Below are 11,818 nucleotides of genomic sequence, written 5' to 3' on the forward strand. Positions count from 1 at the left end.
TCATTTGGTTGTGTGATACGCCCATAGACATTCGAGAAGTTCGTTTAGCCATTTTCCCTTATTGTCGGAGAATGATTTCTTGAGGTAGTCGAGAATAGGCATATTGGATGCTTTGGCTTGCCCATTGCCTTGGGGATACCTCGGGGTGGACATGCGTTGCTTTATGCCGTATTTCTGGAAAAACTTCACCAAATCTTTGCCTATGAATTGTGGGTCGTTGCCTGTGATGATGGGTTGAGAGATCCCAAATCGGCAAATGATGTTCCTCCATATAAAGCGCTCTATGTTCGTCTGAGTTGTGCTTGTCATGGGCTCTGCTTCCACCAACTTGGTGAAGTAGTCAGTTGCCATGATTATCATACCTCTGCCCCCAATAGCGAACGACATTGGTCCTACCAAGTCGATTGCCCACAACATGAATGGCCAATGACTTATCTGTGGGTGTAGTTCGTTGGCAAGCAGTGCTAGTATCAGCTTTTAGGGTTGGCAGTAGTTGCGCTTTTGTACTAACTCCTTAACGTCTTGATTCATATTAGGCCAGTAGTAGCCAGCGTTAAGAGCATTCTGTGTAAAGGATTTGCATTCAGAGTAATTTCCACAAATGCCTTCATAGATTGAGCTTAGAACCTTTAGGTCGTCAGGAGGCTTTAGGTAGCGGAGATGTGGTCCAGTGTAAGATCTTTGGATGAGTATGTTGTTCCACATGTAGTAACGTGCTACCTTTGTTTAGAGCATTCTAGACTCCAATCTTTTCATAAGGAGTGTGTCGTTGATCATGTAGTCTATAATGGAATCTTGCTAGTTTGGAGTTGTACTAACCTGTGGTACCTCGACTGCTAGCTCTGCTACTATGCTTGGTTTATCTAGATACTCCACCGGAATAGAGCATTTAAGTTAATGGTAAAGGGCGGAGCCTAGGCCATATAGCGCATCTACGTAGGCGTTGTCTACCTCGCAGAACTTGAGTGAAGGTGTAAGTCTGAAACACCTCAAGTTGCTCTCGTACATTCTCTAGGTATTGCACCATCTTCAGATGTGTAGCCGTGTACTCCCCAATAGTCTCGCTAGTGATTAGCTGGAAATCAGAAAGAATTGCAAGCTTTTTCACCACCAAGTCTTTTGCCATTCGGAGACTTGCTACTATGGCTTCATACTCTGCTTCGTTGTTGGATGCTTTGAAACTAGAGTTATTGCCTGGTTGAGCATCGAACTGTTTGGGGTGACAAGGACCACGCCTACTCCCGATCCCTTATAGTTGGATGTGTTGTCGACGTGCAAATGCCAAAAGTCTCCTTTAGGCGAAGCAGTCGTGGCTATGGCATGCTTGGTTACCTTCAGAGCATTGTTGGGTTGCTCTGTTACATCGCCTAGGCTAAGCCTCTGCTATGAACTCCGCCAAGGTTTGGGCCTTTTGATAGGAGCGTATTTATGCAACTTAGTTAGCTTGTTTCTTGGCATTTACTTAGTTTAATTCTAGTTATTTTAGTACTTTAAGCTATTTTCGTGTGTTTGTAGGTTCAAATAACAAAGTTAGCAACAAAGTGCTATTTGGAGCATTTTGGAGCATTTTTGGGCCAAGATTGGATAGTGCAAGCATAGAAACATGAGGATGGACGTTTTTTAAGATTTGAAGGCTAGAAATCAGCATGTGTGTGTGCAAGTGTGTTGACCTACAACTACAAACATCCATCCACTACACCCATTACATCTACTCATTACCAAACATCCATCCACTACACCCACTACATCCACTCATTACCTAACATCCATCCACTACACCCATTACATCCACTCATTACCAAAGATTCACCCACTACACCCATTACATCCACTCATTACCTCAACACTGACCCACTACACCCATTACATCCACTCATTACCAAACATCCATCCACTACACCCATTACATCCACTCATTACCAAACACTCACCCACTACACCCATTACATCCACTCATTACCAAACATGCATCCACTACCCCCATTACATCCATTCATTACCAAACACTCACCCACTACACCCATTACATCCACCCATTACCGCAACATACACCACTACCACCTTAATTAGATGGTGGTCCTCTCCCTAGCCTATAAATACATCCACCCTTCATCATAACAAGCATGAGAAAAAATCCATCCAAAGACACTACATTCACATCTCACAACTCTATACACTTACACTTTCATTCCTTGGCCGTGAGCACCATCCATTCATCCATTCATTTCCCATATATCTTAAAACACAACTCCATACATTCCCTTCCCTTGGCCGAGACATTCACCAATCCTAAATACATTCATAACCTTTCCATATATCCATACACATCCTTAGACACTTGTACTGCAATAAGGTGGTGAAAACGAAGGTCCTGGGCGTTTCAAGCTTGAAACTTTGGAGCGTTTTAGGTGTACTTCGTTCTTGCTTTCAATGTCTACTTTGTTATTTTCTGATTTTGTTGCAATTATGAGTAACTAAACCCCCCTTAGCTAGGGGGGAATTCGAAACCATGTTCATGCTTGCAATATGATTTGATTACTTTCAGTTGTGATTCATAAGTTGTGAATTCAATCTAGTTATCCATTTGAATTAAAACTGATTTATGTGTGTTGGTTGAGAGTGCACGCTTAATTTTCATGCATAAATCTGATGCTAGGATATAAGGGAGCTTCACCTAATCGTTATGAACTTATATTCAAAAGTAGTGAAGGTTGCTCGTCACAACTGTGTTAAGTAAATTCTTGGCATAAGTTTCATGCAATTCATAGTTACAAGTGTTTCGTCAATGCTTATGATTTTCATAGAACTTAATGATTCTTGCTTGTATCTCTATTATGCAATTCATGTAGGGAACTTGTGGGGAATACTTTGGGTTGTTGTATGCAATCATCCAATTCAATGAAATTAGGAAAATCTAAGGGTTAATTAGTGCAATTCACAGTTCATCTTTGAGTTTGTTTTGAATTCTTTGAGTCTAGTTTAGTGTTTTTAACTTTGTTTATATGTTTTTAAATCAGTTTAGAGGTTATTAGCAAGCCCTCCTAATCCCCGGTCCAAAACGATCCCTACTTACATTCTTTACTACAATTGATACAAGAGGGTTTAATTTGTGTGTTAAGTAATTTTCGCATCACCTTTATCACCGTACGGGGTCGGAAAACTAAGTCGTATTGGCCAAGTTTCAACGTCTATTTGATTACTCGTTGAGAAGCATCTGGACCATGTAGGATTGATCATAGAGGATACTGAGTCATGACAATGACTGTATGAGCTTAAAAATATGGTCTGAGTTTTCGAACCGCAACAACTAGCTTGAAAATATAGTCTGAGCTTCTTGATATTCAAATATATGGTTTTTGCATTGAAGAGAGCTTTAGAAGTGTAGATTACCGATAGTTGGGCCCCTAACTCTTATAGTATAAAGGCAAAGCTCACTGCTACTTCTGAGACTATCGAGTATATGTATAAATCTTCCGCTGCTTCTGACTTGGATAGTAAGGGAGGTGATGTGAAAGACTTCTTCAGGTCTTGGAAAGCTCTTTCACACTTATCATCCCATTTGTCTCCTTGTGCCCTCTTAATTGCTTTGAAAAAGGCTTGCATCGATCGGTGGACTGTGAGAGGAAGCGGTTGAGCACGACTGCTCATCTATTCAAGCTTTGGATCTCCTTCAAGGTAGTTGGAGACTTCATCTATAAGATTGCTCGAATCGTCTTGAGATGTGCTTCGATTCCTCATTGGGTTACTAGGTACCCTATGAATCTACCTAAAGATACTTCGAATGTGCATTTGGCAGGATTGAGCTTCATCTTGTACTTTCTAAGGATGTCGAAAGTTTCCGCCAAGTTGTCAATGTGGTCTGATCGCTGTTTGCCCTTCACCATGATGTCTTCGACGTAGAACTTCGTGGTTACTCCAATTTTCTTCGTGAACATCATGTTTTCTAGTCGTTTGTAAGTAGCTCTCGTGTTCTTGAAGCCAAAAGGCATGACCTTGTAGCAATAGGTGCTTCGCTTGATCACGAACGCGGTTTTCTCCTTGTCGGGCTCGTGCATGGCTATTTAGTTGTAACCGGAGTATGCATCCAAGAAGCTGAGCAACTAGTTCCTAGAGGTTGAATCTACTAGTAGATCGATTCGGGGAACTGGATTCGGTGTAGTCTACGCAAACTCTCAATTTGCCATTTTCTTTCTTTATTACTAGCATGACATTGGTAAGCCATGCTGAGTGTGCTACCTCTTCTATGAATCCAGCCTCTAATAGTTTGTCGATTTTTGCTTCAATGATCATTACTCGTTCAGGTGTGAAATGTCTTCTTTTTTGGATCACTGGTTTGTAGCAGGGTCTATGTGCAGCTTCTGGCAAGCTATCTTGGGGTCGATGCCAGGCATGTCAAAAGGTGACCACGTGAAGATGTCACGATTTTCCCTAAGGAAAATCATGAGTCCCTCATTTTCCTTCAGGCTCAAACGTGAGCCGATTCCAGTAGTATTCTCCGCTGCTGGGGATCAAGAGTGATATGCTCGGTATCCTCTTCAGGTTTCCATCTCGTCTCATCTACTAACTCGTTTACTTGGATATCATCTTCTTGATCTGTCTATTGTAATTGCTATTTAGTAGTTCATCGTCCCTTTGGACCTTAGTAGCCTCTACAGGGGTAAAGGTTTGTTTTTTTATTCCTTCAGTACTTGTATAGTGCATTGTCGAGATGTGGCCTGGTCATACTTGACGAAGGTTACGACGTCCAGCTTTATCAGCCAAGGTCACCCTAGAATCCCATTGAAAAGAGATGGGTCACTTACTATTGTGAACTTCTGCTTTGAGACAACTAACGGTGTTCTCATGTCAAGTGTAATGTTGCCGATGGTAGTCGAGGTGTGTCCATTGAATTTGGTGAGTACCTCCGCTCGACAAATAATTATGTTTTCCAAGCCCATCTTCTAAATTACTGAGAGATGAACTAGGTTAACTGCACAGTTGTTGTTAACCATCATTTTGTCGACTATAGTGTGGGCTAGTTGGACAAATACCACTAGTGTGTCGTCGTGTGAGAAATTAACGCCTTCGACATCCTGCTCTGTGAAGCCAACGATGAGTCCAGATTGGGTGTTGATTGCCTTGACCTGTGAGACTAGTAGAGCCTTCTGGATCTTCCTTTTCTTGGAATTGTTAGTGGTCCCGAAACGCTCAGATTCGGCAAAGATGCAGTTGATCCGGATTGTCTTGGTCAGCTGCTCTTTGTCTCTGCGTTTCTTCTAGGATGCGCAGTTGGCTTGTCCAAGTATCTATCGACTTTGCCTTTTTCACCAACTTCTCTAGGTAGTTCTTCCAAGTGTAGCAGTTGTCAATTATGTGACCAGGACCTCTATGGAATGCCCAGTACTTAGTGTGGTCTAACTTACAGGTATCTCATTTTGATTGTTTTGGCAGCTTGAACCATGGTTCGCTCTTGATGTCGCGAAGGATTTGGTGGATCAGGATCGAGAACTTAAAGTAGTTCTTAGATGTCGGGCCTCCTTTAGTTGTGGATCAATCCTTACGCTTGGCCTTCTGCCTACTTTTGTTGTTGTACTCCTTCCTTTCCTTCTTCTTTTGAGCTACTGCCGATTCTCTTCGAGGTTGCTCGGGTGCCTTCTCTGCTCACTGAGCCTCGGCCTAAAGTGCATGCTTATTTGCCAGAGCAAAAAAATTTGCTAGAGTTAAATCTTCTTTCATGATCAATTCTTTGACAGTGGGTGGTCTGTTGAGAGTCATTTTTGGAAGGTTGCACTAGCTATCGTGTCGTCGCATCTTACTATCTTTACCTTCTTTGCTTTGAACCTCTTTACATAGTCGTGAAACGACTTATTTAGGTTCTTTTTTACATTGAACAAATGGTCGGACTTCTTCTTGATCGAGCGGTATGATGAATACTCCTTGGTGAAAACCAAAGAAAGCTCGTCGAAACTCCGGATGGATTATGGCGGTAGTGTATGGAACCAATCTTGCGCCTCGCCTTGTAAAGTATGGTAAATATTTTGCATATAAGAACATCGGTGTTTCGACAAAGGACCATTATGTTTCAGTAGTGCTTCAGGTGTCTCTCCGGGTCACAATCTCATTTGAAGGATGTCAAATATGGCATGCTAAACTTCCATGGAGGCTCTGCCTGCTCGATCTCATTCGTGAAAGGTGACCAGCTTATGTTAGTCATGTCTTGTCGTAATACCTCGTCAGTGACCTCATTGCGTTAGAAGTCGCGTAATCGGTCGGTCAAAAGTCTTTCTACTTTTTCCTGAATTTACCTTTGTTAGGGTAATGGAGCTCTCAGTTGCCCTTGATCATGACTTGCTGGTCTAGGCTTCTCTTTCATAGTTTTGGCTCATCTATACCGCAATTGAGGTGCAAGTGGTATGTTCCTGGCAGGCAAGCGAATTTTTCACAAACTACTAGTTGAACTTGAGCCCGATTGAGTGACTGCTTCTCTCCGTCCATCGTGTTGCCTACTCTGATATGAGGTAAGGGATACTTCTTGCAGGCCTAACTGCAAACGAACACTTCGCTTAGAAGGTTGCTAATGTTGATTATTGGAGTATGGCCCCAATTGTGAGTGTATGCTCATTCGTGGGCCTAACCGAGAGTGCACGCTCCTCCGCATGCTAAGACAAGAGTATACGCTATCTCGCGGGCTTATTGGGAGTGTACATTGCCAGAATGCTCAGTTTGTGACTGGTCAAGTAGCTGCTTGATGGGACGCTGCTGGAGAGGTTCATCGTCTGCCCTTGTCTAACTTCATGACACCTTATTTGGGGTATGCTATAAGAGTTGATTCACCAAGGTCATCTGTTGCACGATGGCGCTTATCAACTCTGTGACTTGTCGAGACAAGTGTTGTTCGTCATTTGGGTTGGAAGACTCGAAGGCTATGCGTCTCCTTGAGTAATGGATGTGTAATGGATTTCGAGAGCGAGATTTAAGTTGAGAAATGTTAAGTCCGCGGAGTAATTGGGTGAAAATACCCTTGGTTCAATCGTCGGTGCAGAAATTTGAAGTTGGGACGGTTAAACCGATCTTGGACCGGTTTGGGCTACTAGGAAGGCCGTGGGAGTGGGCCGGACCTCAGGTTGTACTGGTAGGAGCATAAATATGCGACTTAGTTAGCTTGTTTTCTTGCATTTTCATAGTTAGTTTGTGTTTCTTATAGTGATTTAAGCTATTTTCGTGTGTTTGTAGGTCTAATTGGCAAAGTTGGCAAGAAAGTGCATTTTGAAGCATTTTAGTGCAATTTTGGGCTGGAATGGATTGCATGCATGTGGAGCACAAGGAATGGACGTTTTTGAAGATCAAATGAAGCAAAGAGTGTGCTAAAGAGATGGAGAAATTAATTCACGACTTGGAAGATGAGTAATCAGCTGCAAGGGGACCTAAAACCCTTTTAGAAGGTCTATCCCTTCTCTTATCAATTTCTGCACAAAACATTACCTTTCTAGAAGCCCTATAAAGGTGGCATCCAAACCCTTTTAGAAACCCTAATTATTTTCCCCTTTGGATTGGGCCAAGCCTTCTGCAACAAACCCTAAGCATTTCCTCCAGAAATTCGGCCAAACCCTAACCTATAAATATATGTTTTCAGCCATAATTTCGACCTACCACCCCCCCATATAATTCTACACCCCCTTTCAGCCACAAAAACACCAATTAACACCCTTTTCCGCAACTTTGGAGAAGAAGAAGCCTTTGTTGTGGCTTCCATTGGAGAATGAGGACCTTGTGCGCAAGCCACCTGCTACCATTGGAGTTCTAAGAGTTCTTTCTTCCCTTGTTTCGTTTCCATGTTTATTTTTTGTTGCTTTTCAATTGTTATGAACATGTGGAACTAATTCCTTTTTCGTTAGAGGTGAATTCAAAGCCATGGACGTATGTTTAATATGAATTGAATACTTTCAGTTATTGTTTCGTAAAACATGAATGTGATTTGCTTATCTGCGTTATTGAGAACTTATTCTTGTGTGTTTATTAAGGATGCATACTTAGTTTGCATGCAGGGGTTTGATGCTAAATTATAAGGAAGTTTCACCTAATAGTTACAAACTTATATTTACAAGTAGTGAAGGTTGCTAGTCACAATCGTGTTAAGTAGATTCTTGGCAAGAGTATCATGCAGTTCATAGTTATAATTGCCTTGTCAATTCTTATGATTTTTATAGAACTTAATGATCTTTGATATGTATCTTTATCATGTTGTTCATATAGGGAACTTGAGAAGAATAATTTGGTTGCGATGCATTATCCATCCAATTCAATGAATTAAGGAAAATCTGAGAGTTAATTTGTGCATTCAGGATTAATTTGGGGCATTGTCATTCATGGTTTAAAAAAACAATACTGGAAATTGATTTATATTGCATATGTTCATGTGTGGAGAAGGATCCTCTGGCTAAGTTTTCACCATTCAATTCACTTGATTTCATACCTAGTTTGCTTTAGTTTTGCAATCTGTTCAGTTTAATTAATTTCGTCCAAATCAATCCCCTCTTTAATTAAGTATGTTAGATTAGTTAGAAAACTGTACAAATCTGTCCAATTTAGTGTTTTAAGTCTTAATAGTCTTAAATTCGTCCAAATAACTCCTTAGAGTCTGTTCTGAGTCAATTTCACTTAGTTGTGTTGTTTTGAGTAATTTGAGCCAATTTTTAGTTTTAAGTGTCTAGTTTTGTGTTTTTGAGTTTAGTTCAGTGTTTTAGAGTTTAATTTGTGTAGATTAGTATCCCTTCTAATCCCTGGCCTAAAAAGATCCCTACTTACATATACTACAATCATAGGATTTTAATTTGAGTGTTGGAATATTTCACATCATGTACCGTGGAAGTGTGTTAGGTCGTAGGCACGGTCGGATCGTGGGCACGGGCTGGGCCATTGGAGTGCATGGGCGCTGGGTTCCCCTCGGCGCGTCTTGGGCCTATGGATCTTACGCTCAGCTTTGAAGTGTGCTGGGCTCGAGCTGGCTTTAGGCCTGCGAGTGTTGGGCTGCTCCAATTGCTGCAGCTGCTTGGGCTTATTGAATGTGGGCTGCCTTGTGACACAAGCCTGGGCTTGATGCTGCAAGGTGATAGGAGCATATTTATGCGACTTAGTTAGCTTGTTTTCTTGCATTTTCATAGCTAGTTTCTACTTACTAGAGTGTTTTAAGTTATTTTCGTGTGCTTTCAGGTTCAAATGACAAAGTTGGCAAGAAAGTGTAATTTGGAGCATTTTGAAGCAGTTTTGGGCCAAGAATGGATAACACATGCATGGAGCAAGGTGGATGGATGTTTTTGAAGTTCAAAAGGCTAGGAATATGCTAAAAGAAATGAAGAAAATAAATTCAAGACAAAGAAGATAAGGAATCAGCTAAAAGGAAAGAACATTATCCAAAACATTATCCAACCTTATCTTATCCAAACTAACATTATCTTATATAATCCTATCCTAATCTTATCCTACCTTAATTCCAGCTGCAAGGGGGACTCCTTATCACATTAGAATACATAATATCTGATTCTAGAAGCCCTGAAACAATGCAAATAACCTGACCTCTTTTTCCCTAGAAATCTGACGAATTTAATCCCTTCTCTTCTAGAAACCTGTCGTGTATCCTACTCCCTTTCATCCTAGGATTGTGTAATCCTTTTTCCTTCAGAAATTGTGCAAACCCTAGGCCTATAAATATATATTTATCACCACAATTTCGTGCACCATTGACCACAATTTCATAAGACACACATAAGAGAAAATCAGAGAGAAAAATACAAAAAGTGCCGCAGGTTTCTGAGTTCTTTCAGAGATTTGTGCAGAGCTTTGCAAGGGAGGAAGGAGGACTTGTGTCATGCCTAGTAGCCAAGGATTGTGCCAAATCTGCCATTGGAGTGCTGGAGCGTTTCTGGGTTTTTTCTATCCTTAGTTTTAGGTCAATGTTTATTTCAATTTGGTCTTCAATTATGATGAACATGAAGAACTAATTTCATTTTAGTTAGAGGAGAATTAAAAGCCATGAACATATATGTGATATGAATTGATTACTTTCATTTATGATTTCATAAATCATGAATGCAATTTACTTATCTGTTTGATTGATAACTTATTCTTGTGTGTTGATTGAGGATGCATACTTAGTTTGCATGCATGAATTTGATGCTAGAATATAGGGGAATTTCACCTAATCGTTATGAACTTATATTCACAAGTAGTAAAAGGCACTAGTCATGATTGTGTTAAGTGAATTCTTGGCAGGAGTATCATGCAGTTCATAGTTACGAATGCCTTGTCAATGCTTATGATTTTCATAAAAATTAATAATCTTTTATATGTATCTCTATTATGCAGTTCATGTAGGGAACTTGACAAGAATAATTTGGTTGTGTCGCTGAGTCCAATTCAATGAAATTAGGAAAATCTGAAAGTTAATTTGTGCTTCTCACGATTAATTTGGGGCATTGTCATTCATGGTTTATCAAAGGAATAACTGAAAATCGATTTGTATGCATGTGTGTCATGTGTGAATAAGGACCCTTTAACTAGCTTTACACCCTCAAAACATCCAATTTTGTATTAGCTTTAGTTTGTGTCTGCAAGTGCTTAGTTTTTAGTCCTAAATTCGTCCAAAACCAATTCCCCTTTATATTTCATGTCTTTAGGTTAGAATATGTCCAAACTGGGTTCTTTTTATTGTTTTAAGTCTTTCTAGTTTGATTTTCGTCCAAATTACACTCTAGTTCTTGTTTTGAGTCAATTTAACTTAGTTGGTGTGTTTTAAGTCAGTTTAGTTTATTTTGAGGAGTTTAGTTTTCTGTTTTAGAGTCTAGTTTTGTGTTTTTGAGTTCAATTTGTGCTGATTAGCATCCCTAGTTAATTCCCGGCCTAGAACGATCCCTACTTATCCGTACTACAATTATCTTAGTAGGGTTTAATTTGTGTGCTAGTTTATATCACATCATGAGGTGGCCTGCTCACCATAGGTAGTGGGTTCGCTAAGGGCTGCTGCCGTGGTGGCTGCCACGATGGTGCCCCGTAGGGGTGGTGCCACTCCACTCGTCATTGTATTGAGCCTCGTGGATTGTTGTGGTAGGGCTACATCATGATCTCCATCACTTGGTCTAAATCCTTGAACATAGGAAGTTTCATTCATCATGGTTTCTAAATATCTAGTCATTGTACTTATCTTTTACGTTTATTAAAAGAATTTTATAAAAAATTCTAGGAATAAGAACTTAAGAAAAATCTACAAATGAACAAGAAATGAGAAACTTTGAATGTGAGAGTCTTCTTCGAGCGTGTGAATCAAGACTCTTAATGAAAGCACCAATTTGTGGATGCAAATTTCTGTCGTCTTTTCCTTTGATGAAAATGCACTTGCAAAATAATAACACATAAGATTAAGGCCAAAAGCCTCACACGCCCACAATGAATTTTGGGTGGGGGGCGCTTTGGTTGAAGAATCTCCGATGACAAAGTTAGAATTTGAAAGAGAGTGTCTTTTGGAATTTGTGGGTAGAGAATGCCCTAGCTTTTAGTGGGATAATATGGCTATTTATAAGGGAGTGGCTGGTCCTATTTGGAGAATAGGGACCGCCCATATATGGTGGAATTATGAGTATAATTGCAAGATATTATGTGAAATAATATCTTGCAATTAACTTGGCAATTAATCCTAAATTGAATAGGAAAATTGGGAGTTACCTTTTGAGTGAGGATTTGATGAGGAGTGGTGAGAGGGATTTAAATAAATACCATTTTGGTCACCTTTGACTCTTTCTTGATTGAGCCGTTATTGTCTGTTGCATGGGCGTGGGAATCCCAGTGT

At 40.3% G+C, this 11,818-nt stretch overlaps 1 protein-coding gene across 1 annotated transcript; it reads right to left on the minus strand.

Moving 5' to 3' along the window:
* Positions 1 to 387, minus strand: LOC139196101 (uncharacterized). The gene has a single exon (XM_070821762.1). It carries the CDS (start codon positions 385 to 387, stop codon positions 1 to 3), a length of 387 nt encoding a protein of 128 aa, XP_070677863.1.
* Between the last annotated feature and the right edge of the window lie 11,431 nt (positions 388 to 11,818).

Source organism: Malus domestica, chromosome 05 (genome assembly GCF_042453785.1).
Source record: "Malus domestica chromosome 05, GDT2T_hap1".
NCBI lineage: Eukaryota > Viridiplantae > Streptophyta > Magnoliopsida > Rosales > Rosaceae > Malus > Malus domestica.